The sequence below is a fragment of the Otolemur garnettii genome, unplaced genomic scaffold, assembly GCF_000181295.1.
Source record: "Otolemur garnettii isolate 467f Iridium unplaced genomic scaffold, OtoGar3 scaffold00115, whole genome shotgun sequence".
Lineage (NCBI taxonomy): Eukaryota > Metazoa > Chordata > Mammalia > Primates > Galagidae > Otolemur > Otolemur garnettii.
Genome location: NW_003852510.1, coordinates 19,678 through 41,682, shown reverse-complemented (window position 1 = coordinate 41,682; position 22,005 = coordinate 19,678). Strand labels below are relative to the sequence as shown.

The following is a 22,005-nucleotide window of genomic DNA, read 5'->3' as shown; positions in this document are numbered from 1 at the left end:
GCAGCTGCTGTAGGAACAGATGGAAGTTCCTCAGTAAGTTAAATAAGGATTACCATACAATCTAGCAATTCCACCCAAAAGAACTAAAAGTGTTAAAAACTCACATATGACTGTTCATAGTGACCCCATTCACAATAGCTAAAATATGGAAACAACCCAAATATCTACCAACTGCTGAATACATAAACAAAACATAGTATATTATTTAGCCATAAAGGGAAATGAAGATAATGATGCATGGTACAACATGGATAAGCCTTGAAAACATTATGCTACATGAAAGCAACAGAAAAGTCCATATATTGCATAATTCCATTTATATGAAATATCTATAAGAGGCAAATCTATAGAAACAGAAAGCAGACTAGTGCCTCCTAGTGGTTCCAGGGAAGGGGAATGGGGAGAAACTGCTTAGTGAGTACGAGGTTTCCTTTTAGGGTGATGAAATGTGGGATCAGCAGCAACAGTTGTATAAGGTATTTTAGCACAAATGTTTACATCTTACAAAGACAAAACAATGAAAAAATAATGATGGCTTTAAATTTACTGGAATGAAAATAGCCATATATTCAATATGTTATTTGCATAGAAGTACATGCAAAGAGCAGGCCCAAATCTGCTTATCATCTTATCATTTTTGAATAAAAAGATGATACTAAAAATGAAACAGTTCTGTATATGGGTAAGATGAAGTAAACAGTAGTAGACTAACCTTTCTGCTATAAACAAGCATAAAACTCAATATATGAGGAATCTGTTTTTTAGGCATTGTACTACAATTCCTGATAGAATAAAAACTTATGGGGTCAGCCCCACAAGCATCATGTTCTCAAGGTTTCTGAGAACATTTTCTCAACTGCTGTCAATGAGCAGGAGTCCAAGCATAGCATAAATCCTGCTGAGCTGAGGAAGCACAATTAATTTCAAGAAGCTGATACAGCTAGAATCTACAGAACACCAGAAAAGAGAAAGCTGTGCAGAGAGGTACCCCAGAAGTTCAGGTGGGTGTCCCCACAAGTCCTTGGCTCAATCTGGGCTGCATAGATACAGGGTAAGATGACTCAAGGCTTACTAGAGAGATCAGCCTCGCAGAGGTTGGGTTGGGATTTGAGCAGATAATAGAGCATGAGTAACACTGGGACATTTGAGTTCTGGCTCATCCTTAATGAGAAGGCCTTGTTAACTCTGTTAAACCAAGACAGATCTAAGTGAGATACTAGAAAGGCCAGGCCTCAAAAATAAAGAATAAAGCCCACTGTAAGTCCTATTTAAACCCACCTTAAAATAGGAAGCTAAGGTCTGACAATAGTTTTTATAATGCACTAACATGATTTATCAATGTACATGTACAGTATAGGATTAAAAATTACTAGACTTTCAAAGCAACAGAAAAATACAAGATAATCATGAAGAGAAGCAGTCAATACAAACTCAATATGGTCAAGATGTTCTTAACAAAGTAACTGTTGTAAACATGCTAAGCACTATATTTTAAAATAATTATAGTGAAATATATTTCTAATGAGTGAACAGAAGGAACTAAATGGAAATATATTAAAACTGAAAATGAAAGGTACAGTAACTGAAATAAAACATCCATTGGCCAGGCTTTGAGAGCAAAGAAATTAAGTCAGAGAACTTGAGGGCAGATCAGTAGAAAAACCACAAATTTGAAAAATGAAGAGAAAAAGAATAGAGCCTCAGGTATCCATGGAATGATATAAAATAACAAGATGTATCCAAAAAATTTATGTGTTACAACCATGATGAACGAACAAGGATAGCACTTAACCTCTCACCATAAAACAAACCAAGAAAAGGAGACCAGATATACAAAATAAATGTTTCCAGGCTAAGGGAGTGCAGAGCTAAAATATATGATAGAAGGAAAATAAAGTAGCTCTATAATCATTCTAGCTTTCTGTGTAGAGGTAATTTCTGAATCATGGCCAAGGAGAAGGAACCAAGCAGAGCCTAATAGCCTCACTGAGTTAAAGAAATGGAGATCAGAGTTTGAAGTTGCAGGACAGGGTTCAGAAAACAGGAACTTAGGGAAAAAAGAGCTCCACAGAGCTCCATTAGTCTTTACTGAGTACTAGGCAGTTCATAACTTCCACAAACTAGACAAGCAACAACTAGGAAATTCTAAACTGAATAATTCTCAAGAGTCAACTAATGCCAGAAAGACCAAATTATAACCAAAATGGAAATCCTCAGTGATTAACTTGGAAGTACAGTGAATATCCACATAAGTCATACTTCACTTGTAGGGGCGAATCCTATTTCAAAACCACCCTAAAAAAAGCTTAAAATGGGCCTTAAAGAAGCCAAAGTGACCTGCAACTTATTTAACTTCCCACTGAAACAAAGTTCAAAATTTCATGAAAAAAAAAAATGCTAGCACTCAATAACATAACATTTATAATATCCAGAATCTAATTAATGACTACCAGCATTCTAAGCAAGAATACAAGACCCAAAATTAAGACGAAAAACCAGTCAATAAAAACAAAGCCAGAAATAAGACAGCATGTAAATAGCACACAGGGACATTTAAAAGCTATTATGTGTAAGTAATTAAAGGAAGACAAATACAATGAAAACAAAAGATTTTAAAAAATTATTTAGTTATTTATTTTTGGATTAATATGAGGGTGCACAAAATTAGGTTACATTGTTTGCATTTGTAAGGTACTGTCCCAGTTGCAGTTGAGTCCTTCACCCTGGTAGAGTGCCATATACCACTACATCATACCTGTTAGGTGGGAACTTACCAAACCTCCTCCCCCTCTCCCTGCTTTTTGGGCCTGTAGTTCTTGATCTATTAGTTTCAACATAGTATTGAGTACATAGGACACTTGCTTTTCCATTCTTGAGATACATTACTGAGGAGAATGTTCTCCAAATCCATCCAGGTAAATAGAAAAGATGTAACATTTCCATCTTTTTATGGTTGAATAGTATAAACATCACAGTTAATTAATCCATTCATGGGTTGCTCAGAACATGGGTTGTTTCCATATCTTTGTGATTTTGAATTGAGCTGCTATAAACGTTTGAGTGCAACATAAAAGACATGTTAAAAAACAGAACTTAAAGATCTGAAGACTACAGTATCTGAGGAAAAAATACACTTTGATTAACACAGCAGATTTGATATCACAGATGGTCAGTGAACTTGAAAACTCAGCAATAGAATCAATCCAAAATAAATCACATATCAAAAAAAGGCTTGTGGGAGGGACAGGGGGAAATCACAGTAATATGTGAGATAACAGCAAGTAGATTAATATACAGGGTGGACAGAAAGTTCATGTGCAATTTAAATTTGTTTACTATTTAAATTGTTCACACACTTTATGTCCACCTTGTATGTTTCTGGAGTTCCAAAAGGAGAGGAAAGGAGATTCAGAAAAACACCTAAAGCAACAATTGGCTCAGGGAGGCAAAGAGGCTCATGCCTGTAATCCTAGCACTCTGGGAGGCTGAGGCAGGAAGATCGTTTGAGCTCAGGAGTTTGAGACCAGCCTGAGGAAGAGCAAGACTTCATCTCTACTAAAAATAGAAAAAAAAAAAGCTGAATGTTATGGCAGGTGCCTATAGTCCCAGCTACTGGGAGGCTGAAGCAGGAGGATCACTTGAACCCAAGAGTTTGAGGTTGTTGTTAGCTAAGTTGACATCATGGCACTCATGCCTGGGCAACAGAGTTATACTCTGTTTCAAGGCAGGGGGAAAAAAGGTGCAACTGGCCGGTGGCCCCTGTGGCTCAAGGAGTAGGGTGCTGGCCCCATATACCAGAGGTGGTGGGTTCAAACCTGGCCCTGGCCAAAAAAAAAAAAAAAAAAATGCAATTGGCTTTCCTTTTATGAAAACTATAAACAAACAGATCCAAAAATTCCAATCAGGAAATGTACAAATGAAAACAACAGCAAGGCATACCATGATTACATTTTGCAAAACCAGGTTAAAAAAAAAAAGCTTAAAAGTAGCCAGAGAGTAAAAGGACACAATATACAAAAGAGTAAAGATAAGACTGACAACAATATGTTAACCAGTTGGATGAAAGTATTCCAAATTGTATATAGTAACAACCTGCTGTACCCCATGATAGTATTAATGTATACAGCTATGACTTAATAAAAAAATAAAAAAAAAAAGACTGACAATCGGCCTCCTCAGAAACTATACAAGACATACAATGTGATGACATCCTTAAAATGAGAAAGGAAAATAAAAGTCAACTAAAAATTCTGTATCTAATGAAAATAGGTTTCAAAAAATAAGGCACAATAAATATGTTTTCAGAAAAACAAAAGCTAAAAGAATCTGTCCCCAACAGACTTGCACTATCATAAATGTTTTAAAAAATTCTGTCAAAAGAAAAATTATATTAAATGGACACTTAGATTTATATAAAGGAATGGATACTGCCAGAATTCATAAATATAGAGGGTGCCAAAAAAGTATGCACATTTTAAGAATAGATAAAACTGTATTAAAAGTCTAACACTCATGCCATGTCTGATTTTTGCAATTACAAGAGGTGCTCAAACATGACTTTACATCATTTGTTATCAGTACATATTGAGTATTACAATTTTAATATAGTTCTTCCCTTTCTTAAAATGTGTATACAAAGGTCTGACAATTAAGTTCACGATTCCTAGAAAAAGTGCCACACACCTTACTGCTGAATATCACTACGGTCACCTTCAACATACAGCCTTTGGGAAGCTAGGCACTGATGCTAGCACCTAGTCCATCCTTTAAAACAATTTTGGTATGGCCATCAAAGGTGTCATCATATTACCCTTAATGTCCTGAATGTCATCAAAATGTCTTCCTTTCAATATTTCCTTTATCTTTAGTTACAGAAAAAGTCACTGGGTGCTAAATTAGGTGAGCAGGGAGGGTGTCCCAATGCAGTTATTTCTTACTGGTTAAATACTCCTCACAGACAGTGCTGTGTAAAGTGGTACCTTGCATGATCCAAGAGCTATGAGTTGTTAGCCAAGATTTTCAGTTAAGATTTCCCTGTTTCTCTATTGATGTTTACTTGATCTGCTATCCTTCTATTGTCAGCTGATGATTTTGATGTACAATTCAACAAATTTTTGCAATGTTTTCATCCCTTCTCCTTGTTCCTGGCTTCCCTGACCTCTCTTTATCAGTGATGTTTCTCTCCCCTCAGAAAAACCTTTAATCCATTTGTACACTGCCATTTTTAATGGCATCATCCCCATAAATTTGGACTAACATGTCCCTCATTTCATTTCCACTCTCATCAAGTTTAACAAGAAATTTACAAATATTTTTTCATTGCTCTGATGAAATTCCTACATTCTCACAAAAGCACACAAAAACAACAATAATGAACACCACTCAGCAAGACACTGCCACACACACACAAACAACTGATATACTGTGGTTATGGGTGAGACACATAACTGTGAGACACTGATATACTAAGGTTATGAAACCTTACCAAGTTGTTTGTACAGTACTGCCTACATAAGCAAATGGTAGCAAGCTCATGAACTTAACTGTCAGATGTTGTGTATTTTTTGGCACCCTCTGAACAAGGATAAATAAAGAACTGGGTGCAGTGGCTCATGCTTGTAATCCCAGCACTTGGGAAAGCCCAGGTAGAAGGACTGCATGAACCCAGGAGTTCAAAACCAGCCTGGGTAATGTAGGAGGACTCTCATCTGTACAATAAATTTAGAAAATTAGTCAGGCATAGTAGCATGTACCTGTAGTCCTAGCTACTTGGGAAGCTGAGGCAGGAGGATCATTTGAGCCCAGCAGTTGAAGATTGCAGTGAGCTGTAATTGTGCCACTGCTCTCCAGAAGATCCCAAACACATTGCCCCCCACCAAAAAAAAAGAAAGAAGGAAAAAAGAAAGCACATGGGTAAATACAAATCAAAAAATTTGGAAGAAAAAGAATGGACAAAGATATCTTAAGCAAATGCTATGTGCTAGAGTAGCCCCTATTAATATCATAAAAAAGATAAGGAATATTGCAAGAAACAAAAAAGAACATTTCATAATTTAAAAAAGGGTTGATTCATCAAGAAATCATTAAAATAACTAAATATGAATACATCCTGTAGAACTTTGATAGAAAGCTCTAAATCAAAGACTGAAATGAGAAAAACAAATAAAAAATGACAATCATAGATTTCAACGCCTCTCTCAGCAACTGACCGAAAAAGTAGACCAAAAATCAATAAAAATACAGAACATTTGAATAATACTAAGACCCAAGTTGACCTAATTTACACATATAGAATAATATAAACATTCTTTCCTACTGCACAGGTAATGTTCACAAACATTGACCATAGGCTAGGTCAATAAAGATCCAATAGGCTAGGTATGGTGGTTCATGCCTGTAATCCTAGCACTTTGGGAGACTGAGATGAGTGGATCACTTGAGCTCAGGAGTTCTAGAACTCATTGGTAGGCTGGGCCCAGTGGCTCACGCCTGCAATCCTAGCATTCTGGGAGGCTAAGGCAGTGGATCACCTGAGCTCAAGCACTTGGAATCAGCCTGAGCAAGAGTGAGACCCTGTCTCTACTAAAAATAGAAAAACTGAGGCAAGAAGATCTCTTAAGCCCAAGAGTTTGAGGTTACCATGAGCTATGATGCCATGGCATTCTACCCAGGGTGACAGAGTGATACTCTGTCTCAAAAAAGAAAAAAATTAAATAAAGACTCAATCAAATAAGACCTAATAAATTTCAAAAGACAGAACTGAATTAAAAATTGGCAATAAGATATTTTTAATCCCTAAATATTTAGAAACTATATAATACATGTGTTAAAGATATAAGGGAAAATAGAAAACATTTTAGTTGAAAATTGTGAGATGCAGCTAAAGCATTATTTAGAGGGAAATTTACAGCTTCAAATGCTCACAACAGAAAATAAAAGCTATAATATCAATGATCTGAATTTCTTAAACTAGAAAAAGAGTCAGTTAAACTGAAAGGACATAGAAAGAAGAAAATAAAATAAGAGCAGAATCACTAAAGTGGTAAAAAAATTTAAGTGTCAAAAGTTGGTTCTTTGAAAGGATTAATGAAGCTGAAGGACTACTAAGCAAGACTAAACCAGAAAACCAGAATGTACAAGTTACCAACACTAGATGCATCTCACAATTTTCAACTAAAATGTAGATAATCACTATAGACCCTAAAGACGTTAAAAGAATAAGAGAATTTTTTTTTTTTTTTTTTTTTAGAGACAGAGTCTCAGTTTGTTGCCCTCAGTAGAGTGCCATGGCATCACAGCTCACAGCAACCTCCAGCTCTTGGGCTTAGGTGATTCTCTTGCCTCAGCCTGCTGAGTAGCTGGGACTACAGGCTCCCACCACAATGCCTGGCTATTTTTTTTTTGTTGTTGCAGTTTGGCCGGGGCTGGTTTTGAACCCACCACCCTTGGTATATGGGGCCGGGGCCCTACTCACTTAGCCACAGGTGCCACCAGAATAAGGGAATATTATAGTATCATTATAGTATCTTAGAAAAGTAAATAAAGTCTTTCAAAAAATCACAAGTTAATGAAACTGACTCTAGAAGTAGAATATCTGAATTATCTCCATATCTAATGAAAATATCACTATGTATATTAAAGATAATCTATTGCAATACTAATACCTGCAAGACCAAACAATTAGCTTGTATTTTTTTTTACATCTCCTGTGCCAATATAGTATCTAGTACAAATACAGCTCAATTATAATTAACCAGTAATACCAGTAGAAATAACATGTAGGTCAAGAATTCCTAACATTACTAGTTCTGGGGAAATCTAACAAAGTTAAACGTGTCCTGTGAACCTCCAGCAAGGTTCTGCAAAACCTAAAAAGGCACAAAAGAAAAAGACAAAAAAACAGAAATAGGAATCCAATGTCTCTAAAATTAACATGACTCAAGTTACCCTACCTTTCCTGGATCAGTCAACTCTTATCTGACTAAAGTTTTTTCCCCCACTCAGCATCAGTAATGATAGGAACCATTCAAGTACTTTAAATAAATTAAATGAGTAATTTTTTGGTAAAGTGCTTAGAACAGTACCTGCTACAGAATTAATTCTCAAATGTACTTCTAACAGAATATAAAAGCATTTAACAATTGTAACTCCATGAGGAAGTTCTAGTAATATTCTTACTTTATAGCTAAGAAAACCAAAGCGTATCAAAGTGAGATGACTTATACAGGTTAAACAGCTAATTAGTGGTAGAGTTAGGATCTGAACTCAAGCTATTAAACACTTCTCTTCAATGCAATTATATTAAAACCCAATACCTTGTTGCATCCACAGTGCCTAGCATAGAAGCTTTCCCCACAGTAGTTGCTCAATAAATATGTGTGAATTTAAACAAAATTGAAGCATTTAAAGGAATGTGACTTAAAATAAAATCCTGCCCCTTGCCCTTGTCAACTGAATAAACCTCCTCTTGGCCAAAGGCACCCCAGAAAAACATTAAAACCGAGTTTCTGGACATTTGGAGTACAGATACAACAACTGATCAGCACTAATGTTAAAAACAGAGATTATAACAACTGACAAAACAGAGTCTTCGTGACAATAAGATACTAAGTTCGTAATAGGACCTAAGGCCATACAGAGCAAAGCTCAACTATAGACTGCCAATGTGCTTAATAGATCACCTGAGTGACTTATCTCTGATTAGTAGACCTCCTTATCTTAAAATATTCCAAGCCTTTCCTGGCACATACCTTTTTTCCTTCTCCGTTGCAAAACGAAAAAATAAGAGTTGCCTTGGGCCCACACGTTATATCCACATTAAATAAAGCTAAAGAGCAAAAGGAAAAAAAGGGCCCAGGCATACCTTTTATGATATCCCACACCACACTAAAGCAAAATAGTCCTCAAATAATCAGGTGCAGTAGATTGAACACCCTAGACAAAGCTTTTTTTCTTTAACCAATTATAAGTCAAAGAACACACCTATAACCTGTATACCTCTGATCTTTTCAGACCATATCAATGTATACCTTCCATGTACTGATTTATGATTTTTACCTGCAATTTCTGTCTCCCCCAAATGTATAAAACAAAACTGTAACCCAACCACTTGGGGACCACCTACACAAAGTTTCTTGGGCATGCCTCCCCAGCCATGGTCACATATGTTTGCTTCAGAATAGTATCTTTAAATTATTTTATAGTTTGGGTTTGTTTTTTTTTCCATAAAAATGAGCAACTCAAGGAGCTTAAATCATTAGGCAACTTTTCATCCAAAACTATTAAATTCTCTGAAGAATTCAGAGAAAGATGATGTAACAACAAAAAAAGTACCATGCCTACAGTCAGTCCCTCCACAAACTGGTGCTCCATCTGATGGGACAACAAAGAATATACCCTACTAAAGATATTCCTGGGACCTCTTTTTATTATTCTTAAACTTCTCATTCAAATACTTAGGTAAGCACCCTGATTTTCTTACTCTAGAATAAGTCCTTGATCAGGTACTAAATGTTATCATGCCAATTTGTTCCCTTTTCAGTAATGAAATGCTTCAATTTCTTCAGTTTTGTGTCATATTTCAATCTGACATTGATTGCCCATTGCCTCAACACTTTCCAACTTTCTCTTACTCTACTATTTCTTGCCTGACATATGGTAAAATGTACATAGTAAAGGCAAATGCTGAAAGAGACCATGCTACTGGTGTAAAAAGAAAACCAAAATCTCAGAGCCATCCCATCTCCTATGCAAAAGAGAAGGTAAAAGCCTCAGGACCTGTGAAGAACTGGTCCCAAAGATCTATTTAGTAAGGAAATTTCTTGCTAACCTCTGTAAGCAAGGGCATGCAAATTATACCTACATCCAGTGCCTACAATTAAAACCTGTTCCATTCCACACTTAATAATGAATTCTTACAACTAACAGAACTGGAGACAAGACAGAATCAGACATTCTTCTACCACCCAGGAACATAACTGATGGTTCCTTCACTCCCTAATTTTATGTAAAAAATAAGGGAGTGAAGAAAATAAGATTTCTTGGGCCTCACAAGAATGCAACCACTACCTCATCAGACTGTGTCCCTTTCCAACACCCCACCACCACCTTTTTCCTTCTGTCTGTATGCCTTTAAAATGCTGAACTTGACCCTTGGAAAAACAGCCACAGCTTGTCTGCATTTTTCCCAGGTGCATTCTCAACATCTTAGCTTAAAAAACCTCCACTGATTTGACATTTTTGCCTCAGTCATTTATTTGGTTCTGCACTGAAATATCCATAGTTCTATACAAGAGAATAACATTATCTAATTTGTTTCCATAACACTTTCTAAAGGCATTTAATAGTTTGTTGGGTCTTTTCTCTACACTGGTCCACTGAGCCTGCATCTATATGAAATAGATATCTATGTTTTGTTTTGTTTTGTTTTAGACACAGAGCCTCACTTTGTCGCCCTTGGTAGAGTGCCGTAGCATCATAGCTCACAGCAACCGTCAGCTCTTGGACTTAGGTAATTCTCTTGCCTCAGCCTCCCGAGTAGCTGGGACTACAGGTGCCCACCACAACACCCAGTTATTTTTTTGTTGCAGTTTGGCCGGGGCCAGGTTTGAACCCGCCACCTTTGGTATATGGGGCCAGCGCCCTACCCACTGAGCCACAGGTGCTGCCCTGAAATAGATACCTTATCAAAGTCTATAGCCCTTTGGTTATAGTACCTCTTGAGGGTACTTAGAGCAATGCCTATTATAATCACCCTTTGACTGAACAGTAAAATTCTTAAAAACAGGGATAATTTCTTATTTTTTATTCTAGTCTCCATGATTCTAGTCTCCATCATAGTACATGCACATAGAAAACACTAAATAATTTTTTAAAAATAGTTTCATTTTGAATCTTCTGAAACCAACAGTTCTGATTCTATCTAAGTATAGTTTGGATATTTTCCCTCAATAAATAATTTTGCATTTATTCAAATATAGTCATTGGCCATTTTTCTCCCTCACATGGCTTCACAAAATGTTTCTATAGTTGAACATCTATCAGCTTGCTTTTCTATTTTCCCAAAGTAATCCCTAGATATATTACTTTATACATTCTTAAGTATAGTTTTGAAAAGATCTTTAGACTGATTCTTGAAGAAATCTTTAAGAGACTTGTACCATGGGTTTTCCATTATTACTTCTCTCTCTGTCTTGTATTTTAGCCAGTTTACTATCCAATGTAACTGTCCAACTTTACTCTCTCTCAAATTGTACTTAGTGGAAAACCTTGTTTAAGACTTTTTGATGCTGAAAAAACTTACTAGTTCTCTTTATTTAAAAACATTCTATTATATTATTCTGCCCAGTCATTTCATGAACATTTACTTACCACTTTGTTGGGCACTGAACAAAGTATAGGAAAATAAGAAATAAAATATATATTCTTTAACTCAGAGGAGTGAAGTAGATAGAGGGAGGAAGAGACACAAGTGAGAAAGCAAATGGAAAAAAATTTTCTATGGTGGTTCACAGCTTTGATTATTATCACACAGAGGATGAAAATCCTAAATCTGCCATTTACAGAGTTGTGCCATGAAAACGTTAAGGCTTCCTCATTTGTAAAATGGAAACAATAACCATTTCATCTCTTCCTTCTAAAGAGGAGCCAAAATAAAGTGTTTAGCAATCTATAAATGGTATTGATAATAAGGAAGCATCTATTCTGCATAAGAAAAGGAAGAGGAACAAATCAAGATGGAACCTTAGAGAAAGGTTAAATTTCCACATTAACAGTGAAGACTCTCCATAATTCAATCTCTACCTATCTTTAGCAACCTCTTAGCCTTTCAGTCTCCTAAATGAAACTTCCCTTCTATCCAGGTTGGTTTACTCACTGACCTCAAAATATGCTTTATTTATTTTCTTCTATTTCTGTTTAGGCTTTACCCATCCCTGAACCTGGCTCTAGCCAAAGGCTTGTCCATTCTACAAGACAAACATTAAGTTCTACCTCCTTTTAATTGACTACTCTGGTCCTTAGCAGTGGTTCCATTCCTTGAACGTTTCTAGCAAAGGCTCTCTTCCGAATTTCCATGCCCTCCCACTAACATATATGTATATGCTCATCATACTACCTAAACATCTGCATCTTTGCTCTGAGATTTAGCTTTCATATAAGACCATCATGTGTCTACTAGACTGTAAATTCCACAAAGGGATAGATTTCTTGTAATCAAGAGAGAATAGGGTAAGGATATAGCACTTTAGTCTCAGATATATTTGATACATGAAGGAAGGAATAAATCAGAAAACTGTTAGCAAGAGTCTCAGGGTTGAGCTTAAAGTACACAAGTCTGAAAAGGCTTAAATGCTTGGACTTAATGGGGCTTTTTGTTTTCAGATTCTCACCTTAATATGCCCTCAACTCTAACAGCAAACTATAAAAACTTTCCACTGTAGATTGTGTTAGTCATCTAATATGCCTCAAATCCTTCAGGGAATAAGGTGTGATATAACAAATTAAAGGTCACGGAAAAGCAGTCAACTTCTTAAGCATAACACCTATAGTGGGAGGTAGTTTATGGTGTAGTAAAATTAATAGACCTGGGTTAAAATCCTTTGAAACTTACTGGCATTCAAACTTGGGCAAGTCTTTAACCTCTTTGGGACAATTTCTTCATCTAATAATGTGGACTAAACACCTACCACTCAGGGGTGCTGTGAAGATTAAATGAGTTAATGTTTACACATATAAAGTAACTAGCATATTGCCAGAAAGACAAAACTGCCTTAATTATTCATTGCTAAAACACTGTATAAATATGTCATTCTTTGCAAGGTCTTTAGAAAAAGAAAAGAGATTCTCATCCCTCTTTAAAGATGATGCAACAGGAGTAACTTACTGAAACCTCTTAAGGCCTCAGGCCTACAGACAGGTATCCAAAGTACAATGGAGTCGTTTTATGGCTAATCTCTACCTGGTACAGCTATTATTAGAGTCCTGGCACACTTTTTAAAGTAACTTAAGTCTTAACACTCATTATCAGGCTCTCAATTTGATAAAAGACAAGTGACAGCCTTACAGAGTATAATTAAGCTATACTCCCATTGAAAGAATAGACAGCATTCCATAAAGAATAAAAGGTGAACTGTCCAACCTTTAAAAGTATTTGAGATTTTTGACCACTGCCTCTGAAATTCTTCAGCTCATTCAGTGATACATGTATAGTTTCGACATTTGTCCCCTCCAAATCTTATATTGCAATTGATCTGCAAAGTTAGAGATGGGGCCTAGTGGGAGTATTTGGGTCATGGGGGCAGATCCCTTATAAACAGCTTGGTGTCCTCTCCATGGTAATAAGAGTTTTTGTTTTATTAATTTACACAAGAGGGCTCAGTGCCTGTGACTCAAGCAGCTAAGGGGCCAGCCATATACACCGGAGCTGGCGGGTTCGAATCCAGCCTGGTCCGACAAACAACAATGACGGCTGCAACCAAAAAATAGCTAGGCACTGTGGCTAGCACCTGTAGTCCCAGCTACCTGGGAGGGGGAGACAGGAGAATTGCTTGAGCCCAGGAGTTGGACATTGCTGTGAGCTATGATGCCACAGCACTCTACCCAGGGGGACAGCTTAAGGCTCTATCTCAAAATAATAATAATAATAATGACAATAATAATTTATACGAGAGCTGGTTGTTTAAAAGAACCTGGGCAAATGCTCTTGACTCCCTTGCTCCTTCTCTCTGCAAAGGACATGCCTACTCTCCCTTTGTCTTCTGTGGTAAGTAAAAGCTTCCTGAGGCCTTCACCAGAAGCAGATACTGATGTCATCCTTCTTGTACAGCCCCCAGAACCATGAGATAAATAAACCTCCTTTTCTTTATAAATTACCCAGGCTCAAGTATTCCTTTATAGCAATACAAAATGGACTAAAACAATTAATTAGTCCAAAATAGGAACCATAAAATAACATGTGGAGTAGACCAAAGAATCATAAACTCTTGTAAGTAGAAGGACCTCTAAAGTCATCTAGCCCATTCTCTCTCCTTATACAGCTGAAAAAGTAGACACAAGAGAGATGCCAAGCTATATGTCAAGCTTCTTGTTGCCTCCTCACTTTATTACCATAATTTTCCCAAATTGCATTATTTCCCTTGCAGGAAGCAGATTTAGGGAGAACACATTCATCTGCTTTATATCTGGAGCCCAAACACTGGAAATAGCCAAGACTTCTTGTTCTTGACAGAATGCTAGCCCAAAAGGCCAACAGTACACACATTCTTGCATTTACCTGACTAACCTATAAAGGCAAAAAATGACAATGCTGCCTACAAAAAGAAATGCATACTTAGCAGTCTTTTCATATTTCTTCTATAGAAAGAAAAATTCCTATGGGACTACCAAAATTCTGTAAACATTTCCAGTGGTGATAATTGATTTCTTCCCTATATATTTTTATGATATCAGCCCTGAAGAAAAGCTGAATTAAACTCAGAGATCCAGAGTATCACATACCAGGAAACCAGCTATGGGGAGTGATATTCAGGAACAACTTGAAATCATTCCTTGTTCACTGAACCAATCAAATTTCAAATGACTGTTTTTAATCCAATTTCAATCCTAAATTTGTGGCTCCACTTTCCAAGTAAATTCATTGACTTATATAATTAAGACATGAAAATGCTTAGAAAAATTCAAGAAGTGACTTAGTGAATACATCTATTCATTCTGGATAAATACATACACAATACAGAAATTAAACCACTTTTGGGTGAAATACCTTATCTGGATATAAGCATTTCTCTTAATTAGTCCTGTGAAGTTTGCCAGAATGCCAGTGTTTTAGAAAAACCCTAATACTAGGAACTTTAAGTCTGTAAGACCAACCGGCTTAGAAATGTTAGTGAATCAAGGTGAGCTGAACAGTAGGCAACACTGTTAAGTCAATGCTAACAAAGATGAAGTAGTATTATAGTGAATTTTAAAAATATTTAGTGTTATAACAAGAAAGATAGTATCAGGGTTCTGTTCTTTTCTGATGAGGATACTCTGGAAACACCATAGTTGCCACAGTGAAAGGACGATATCAAAATACATTAAATTCTTAAGCAAAGGAAAAAATCAACCTCAAACAACATCACAAGAGGTAATACAATAACTGGGGATATTTAAGCTAAAGAAGGAAGAGGCAGAACTGAAGTACAACTAGACGCCTTTAAAAACTCACAGAGCTATCAGAAAAGGAAGGAGCACTGTTATAGTTGGCCCTAAGAAAAGAACAAGTCCGTGAAAAGTACAGAAAAACAGATTTTAGTTTAAAAATAACTTCCCTATTAGCATTAAAGTCAATAAATATTAAGAATGTGACGGGCTGGTGCCTGTGGCTCAAAGGAGTAGGGCGCCAGCCTCATATACTGGAGGTCCTGGGTTCAAACCCAGCCCCGGCCAAAAACTGCAAAAAGAAAAAAAGAAATTGTTAAAGTATGTGAGAAAGTGAAATTTATATAAGAAAGAAAAAAAAATGAATACAAAAAACTTGGGCAATCTGAATTAGCCTTTAACAAAGTTTAGCAGCTAATATGGAGAGCATGACACTAATTCACAAAGATTAACAATTAAGTCATATTCTCATAAATAAAACCAACTTTCAATATTTTATAACAGAAAGGAAAACACAAAGTATGGATAATTTGAAAAGCCATATTTTATAAAGAATAACCTATCAGTGATGATTAAGCTATAGTAAAATTGCAGATGACAAAAGGTGACGAACTGTTTAGGCAGTGGTGATGGGAACACAAAGGAGGTGGAAAAATTCAGAAATATTTCAGAGATAGAGCTCATAATACTTGATTACTTATTAGACATTCTTAGAATACAGAATTCAGCAGGACTTACTGTATGTCAGTCTTGCCATTCATCCATTAACAATAACAATCATTGCAAACACATATCGCTTATGGTGTGTCAGGCAATGTTCTAAATATTTTACACAGATAAATTCATTACCTTCTCATATCTCTATGAAGTGTATTGTATAACCATCCCCATTTTACAGATGATAAACTAAGGCTTACATCAGCTTAATAAATATCATAGAACTAGTAGAGGTTAGATATTAGATTTAGACGTAGGTAGTTTAATTTCACAGGTAAAGTTTTTAATTGATGAACAGCTGTAAAGGAAAGCCAACAAAGTTCAAAGCAGGCAGTGTGTACTAACGTCAAGAGCCCAGTTTAGTGAAAATCGTCAAGGAATAGGACAGCAGGGGTTAAGTGAAGGGGTGAGGTTTTGGTTATATCAGAATCTCGTGATAAATAAAAAATAAAAACCCGTTTTGAATCCAAATCCCTTGAGATGGGATCTAAGAATTAACATTTTAACGTTTTGAATTTCCCAGAAAAAAAAGAGAGAGGGAGAGATCTTACCTCCAGGAAACAGTTATGCATTCAGACTCCGCACCGTTTATGCCCCCACTTTTACTAAACGGTCCCTCATAGGACCAGGGATTGAGCAGGCAACCGAAGGGTGTGGTGTCCACCGTATGCTGACTTTAAAGCGGATTGTTTTTCCAGGCTTTTCTAGCACCATTAGCAGAAAGAAACCCTTCCTGACTATAAATGTGTGTTAATCCGACTGCACTAGGGGCTCCTCAAAATATGATGGATACCAACAAATTCTAAGTACTCAAAAGCGCTACAGGAAAACTCCAGCTTGGGGCCTGCTCATTCCAAGGCCAGGTCAATGTGGCTCAGCAGAAGGGTGTCCACAGTTACAACCGCAAGTCCCCTAACTCCCCGCTCGCACATACCTGAGGGTCCTCTGGTAAGATTGATCTCTTCCTCAGTGACCAAATAATCCACTCTTCCGTTCATGTTTTACCGGCCGCCCGGCGTCCTACTGGGGTCAACTGGGGTTCCACACAGGTGAAGGTGAATCAATCTCCGCGCTGCGCCGGAAGCACAGCACTTTCGGTTTCCGGAGCCTCCAGACCGGAAGAGGACGTCGGGCGCGGGGAGCTCTGGGAGTCGTGGTCCCCGCGCCTGCGGGTTGCAGTTTCTCTCCCCGTTCTCAAAGCAAAGTAGCAGGTGAACAGGGAACAAGTTACCATTCAAATTTGCCACTAAAGGCAGGTGGGGAGGTGAAGGTGGGGGAGGCTAGTAACAGCAGGGAACACAAATAAATTGATATTGTCGAGGAAAAATTAAAAAAGTCTCTGGCCATTTCGGTAAATCTCCACAAATGTAGAAAAGAAAAAAAATGTATATTCTATAACCAGACTGGGATGGGCATGACAGGCAGTCCACTAATGAGAGTGTAAAGAGAGACAAAAATGTCACTTTTTATATGTCCAAGCAGATACAGTCTGTTACATACATATTCTAATGTAAGAAAGGATGACAACACCGTTTGCTACTCATTTATTTGTAATTCAGCTGTTGAGTAGCTGTGTTCGTTAATTACCTTTATTCAGAGAAAAAGTAAAACTTCTCATCTCTGTGGCAAGCAGATACTTGCAGTTTGGAACAAGGTACTTAGGCTAACTTCTTTGCTACGGGAAATGGAGGCACTATCTTGATATTTATTTACATTACAAAGAGTTGGATCCCAGGACCTTAAGAAAAAGATTCTTGGGTTGTATCTAAGAAGAGGCAAATTTAGCTTTTATTTTTTTAAATTATTTTTTAAATAATTGTACATTGATGCATTTATGGGGTTCAGGTTCTGCTTCGATATACAATGTGAAATGTTTACATTGAACTAAGTAACACATCCATCACAATTATATTCATTTATTAATAGTTTTGAAACATACCATTGCATCATGCACATTAGATGAGGTCCCCCAAAATACCCTCCCTCCTCCCATGTTCCCCCTCCCCTCTCTCTCCTCTTCCCTTCTACTTTCTAGACTATGGTTATGTTTTGGCATTTGTGTGAGTGTTTAAGTGGTTATATATTGATTTCATAGTAGTATTGAGTACATAGGGTACTTTCTTTTTCATTCTTGAGATACTTTACTAAGAAAAATATGTTCCAGCTCCATCCAGGTAAACGTAAAAGATGTGAAGTCTCCATCTTTTTTATGGCTGCATAGCATTCCATGGTGTACATATACTACAATTTGTTAAACCATTCATGGGTCGATGGGCACTTGGGATGTTTCCATGTCTTGGCTATTATGAATTGGGCTGCAATAAACATACTGGTGCAAATGTCTTTGTTGTAAAATAATTTTTGATCATCTGGGTGGTATATACCTAGTAGAGGAATTGCAGGATGGAATGGTAGGTCTACTTTCAGTTCCTTGAGTGTTCCCCAAACTTCTTTCCAAAAAGGTCATATTAGTTTGCATTCCCACCAGCAGTGTAGAAGCTTCTTTCCGCATCCATGCCAACATCTGTAGTTTTGGGATTTTGTGATGTGGGCTAATCTTACTGGAGTTAGATCTTATCTCAAAGTGGTTTTGATTTGCGTTTCTCTGATGATTAAGGATGATGAGCATTTCTTTATGTGTTTGTAGGCCATGCGCCTATCCTCATCAGAGAAGTTACTGTTCAAGTCTCTTGCCCACATAGAAATGGGGTTATCTATTCTTTTCTTATTGATTAGTTTAAGTTCTCTGTAGATTCTTGTTATCAGACCTTTGTCAGAAGCATAACCTGTAAAAATCTCCCATTTTGAAGGTTGTCTGCTTGCTGTACTTGCTGTGCACTTGGCTGTGCAAAAGCTTTTTAGTTTGAGCAGATCCCAGTAATGTATTTTTGGCATTGCTTTAATTGCCCAGGGGGATCCTCCTCAAAAAATATTCTCCCAGGACAATTTCTTCAAGTGTTTTCCCTTACTCTCTTCTAGTATTTTTATAGTTTCATGTCTTAAGTTTAAATCTTTTATCCAGTGAGTATCAATTTTTGTTAATGGTGAAAGGTGGGGGTCCAGTTTCAGTCTTCTACAGGTCACCAGCCAGTTCACCCAGCACCATTTGTTAAATAGGGAGTCTTTCCCCCACTGAATATTTTTTATAGGCTTGTTGAAGATCAAATGATGATAAGCACCTGGGTACATCTCTTGGTTCTCTATTCTGTTCCATAAATCCACCGCTCTGTTTTTGTGCCAATACCATGTTGTTTTGATCACTATATATTTATAGCATAGCCTGAAGTCTGGTAATGTGATACCTCCTGATTTGTTCTTATTTCTGAGTAATGTATTTGCTATTTGGGTTTTTTTTTCTGATTCCATATAAAACGAAGTACTATTTTTTTCAAGTACTTTTAAAGTATGACAATGGTGCTTTAACAGGGATTGCATTAAATCTGTAGATTGCTTAGGGTAGTATGAACATTTTAACAATGTTGATTCTACTCAGCCAGGAGCATGATATGTTTTTCCATTTGTTAACACCTTCAGCTATTTCTTTTCTCAGAGTTTCATAGTTCTCTTTATAGAGATCTTTCACATCCTTTGTTAGGTAAATTCCCAGATATTTCATTTTCTTTGGCACTATTGTAAAAGGAATAGAGTCCTTGATTGTTTTTTTCAGCTTGGCTGTTGTTGGCGTATACAAAAACTACTGACTTGTAAGTATTAACTTTGGATCCTGAGGTGCTGCTGTATTCCTTGATCACTTCTAAGAGTTTTGAAGTTGAGTCCCTGGGATTTTCCAGATATAGGATCATGTCATCTTTGAAGAGTGAGAGTTTGATCTCCTCTGACCCTATTTGGATACCCTTGATCACCTTCTCTTGCCTGATTGCGATGGCTAAGACTTCCATTAATATGTTGAATAGCAGTGGAAACAGTGGGAATCCTTGCCTCATTCCTGACCTGAGTGGAAATGTTTTCAATTTTATACCATTCAATATGATAGTGGCTGTGGGTGTCCTCTATCAGTTTAAGAAATGTCCCTTCTATGCCTATTTTCTTGAGAATTCTGATCATGAAATGTTGCCGTTAGGGTCTCATGGAGAAGTGATGTCACAGACAATAGACTTGCATATTGAAATTGTATATTTAAATAAAGGGGTTCACAGCTCTCTCAGGCATTTGACAAGTTTCTTTTTTTCTCTCCTGGCTTATATAGTCCATTGAATATTCATTATAATCCCTCTGCACATGTGCACTGTACATTAATGACTTCATTAATATTCATTAGAATCCATAATCAATCTCATGAATAAACATCTTGTGACTATCTTATGAGTAGCTCCTCCTTCTTTTGTTCTTATCTGATGAAGCCTGAGGCTTGGAGGAGAAAGGTGGATTGAATACCTGTCCTGTTGGCTTCAGCGTTTGGAGGCAGGTACTTTAATTTTAAGCAAGGCATAATTAATAAATTTCTAAGACATACAGAAAACTTGTTTGCAAACTTCTGCTCCCATGTGGGCCTTAAGTTAGGGGGTTTTTATGCCTGCAACAGACCATGCTGACCTTAGGTCAGGGGGGTTTTATGCCCGCAACCAACCTGACCATATGGGATTCTGCCTCAGTTTCTCACAGGTATGCCTGCACAAAGTCTTTTCACTGCTCTCTCTCAAACAGCTTTTTTGGCCAGAAGCATATAGGCCTTTAGCCTATAATGAAAGGATGCCAGATTTTACAAAGGACTTTTTCTGCGTCAATTGAGAGAATCATATGGTCTTTGTTTTTTATTTTATTGATGTGATGTATGATATTTATAGATTTGTGTATGTTGAACCAACCCTGTAACCCTGGAATAAAACCAACTTGATCATGGTGTATAAGTTGTTTCATGTGTTGTTGAATTCTATTTGCTAAGATCTTATTGAACATTTTTGCATCAATATTCATTAATGATATTGGTCTATAATTTTCTTTGTTGGCTCCTTCCTGGTTTGAGTATGGAATAGGATGATATTTGCTTCATAGGATGCGTTGGGAAGTATTCCTTCTTTTTCTATGCTTTTATAATATAGGTACTAGTTCCTCTTGAAAGGTTTAATAGAAATTGGATGTGAAGCCATCTGGTCCTGAACTTTTCTTTTTAGGGAGATTTCGTATTGTTGATGCTATATATCAGTGGTTTATATAGGTCTATTCAAGATTTCTAATTCTTTCTGGTTGAGTCTAGGAAGGCAGCATGCTTCCAGGTATTGGTCCATTTCCTTCAGACTTTCACATTTCTAGGAATAGAAATTTTTGTAGTAATCATTGAGGATTTTTTTAAATTTCTGAAGTGTCTGTTGTTATTTCTCCTTTGTCATTTCTGATAGATGATATTAGAGATTTTACTTTTCTATTTCTGGTTAGGTTGGCCAGAGGTTTATCAATGTTGTTAATCTTTTGACAAATCCAACTTTTTGTTTTATTGATCTTCTGAATGATTCTTTTGTTTTCAATTTCATTTAATTCTGCCCTAATTTTAGTTATTTCTTATCTTCTGCTGGGTTCTTCCTTGTCCAGTTGCTTTAGATGATTCATTAAGTTGTTGGCTTCCTCTCTTTCTGTTTTCTTGATGAAGACTTCCAAAGCTATAAATTTCCCTCTTAGGACTGCCTTTGCAGTATCCCACAGGTTTCGATAAATTGTGTCTTCTTTTTCATGTAGTTCCAGAAATTTGGTGATTTCCTTCTTAATCTCATCTTTGACACAGCTATCAGTCATCTTAAGATTATTTAGCTTCCATGACTTTGTTTGAATATGAAGATTCCTGTTGCTATTGAGTTCAACTTTTATTCCATGGTGATCTGAGAAGATACGAGGAATAATTTCTATACTTTTAAATTTGCTGAGGTTAGACTTGTGTCCTAGGATATGATCTGTTTTGGAGGATGATCCACGGGCTGATGAGCAGACTGTATATTCTGTTTTGCTAGGGTGAAATGTTCTGAAGAGGTCTGTAAAGTCCATTTGTTCTAGGGTCAGGTTTAAGTCTAATATTTCCTTGTTTAGTTTCTTCTTGGAGGATCTATCCAAAACTGTCAAAGGGGTGTTAAAATCTCCAGCTATTGGCTAGGTGCCTGTGGCTCAAGTGGCTAAGGCACCAGCCACATACACCCAAGG

General features: G+C 36.8%; 1 protein-coding gene across 1 annotated transcript in view; it reads right to left on the bottom strand.

Moving 5' to 3' along the window:
* The window catches only part of SYNJ2BP (synaptojanin 2 binding protein), a 58,484-nt gene extending 41,500 nt beyond the window's left edge, over positions 1-16,984 (bottom strand). Inside the window, exon 1 of the mRNA XM_012809883.2 lies at positions 16,793-16,984. Within this exon, the coding sequence (XP_012665337.1) occupies positions 16,793-16,856 (64 nt within the window). The 5' untranslated portion in view covers positions 16,857-16,984. The remainder of the gene's footprint in view (positions 1-16,792) is intronic.
* Positions 16,985-22,005: the final 5,021 nt, after the last annotated feature.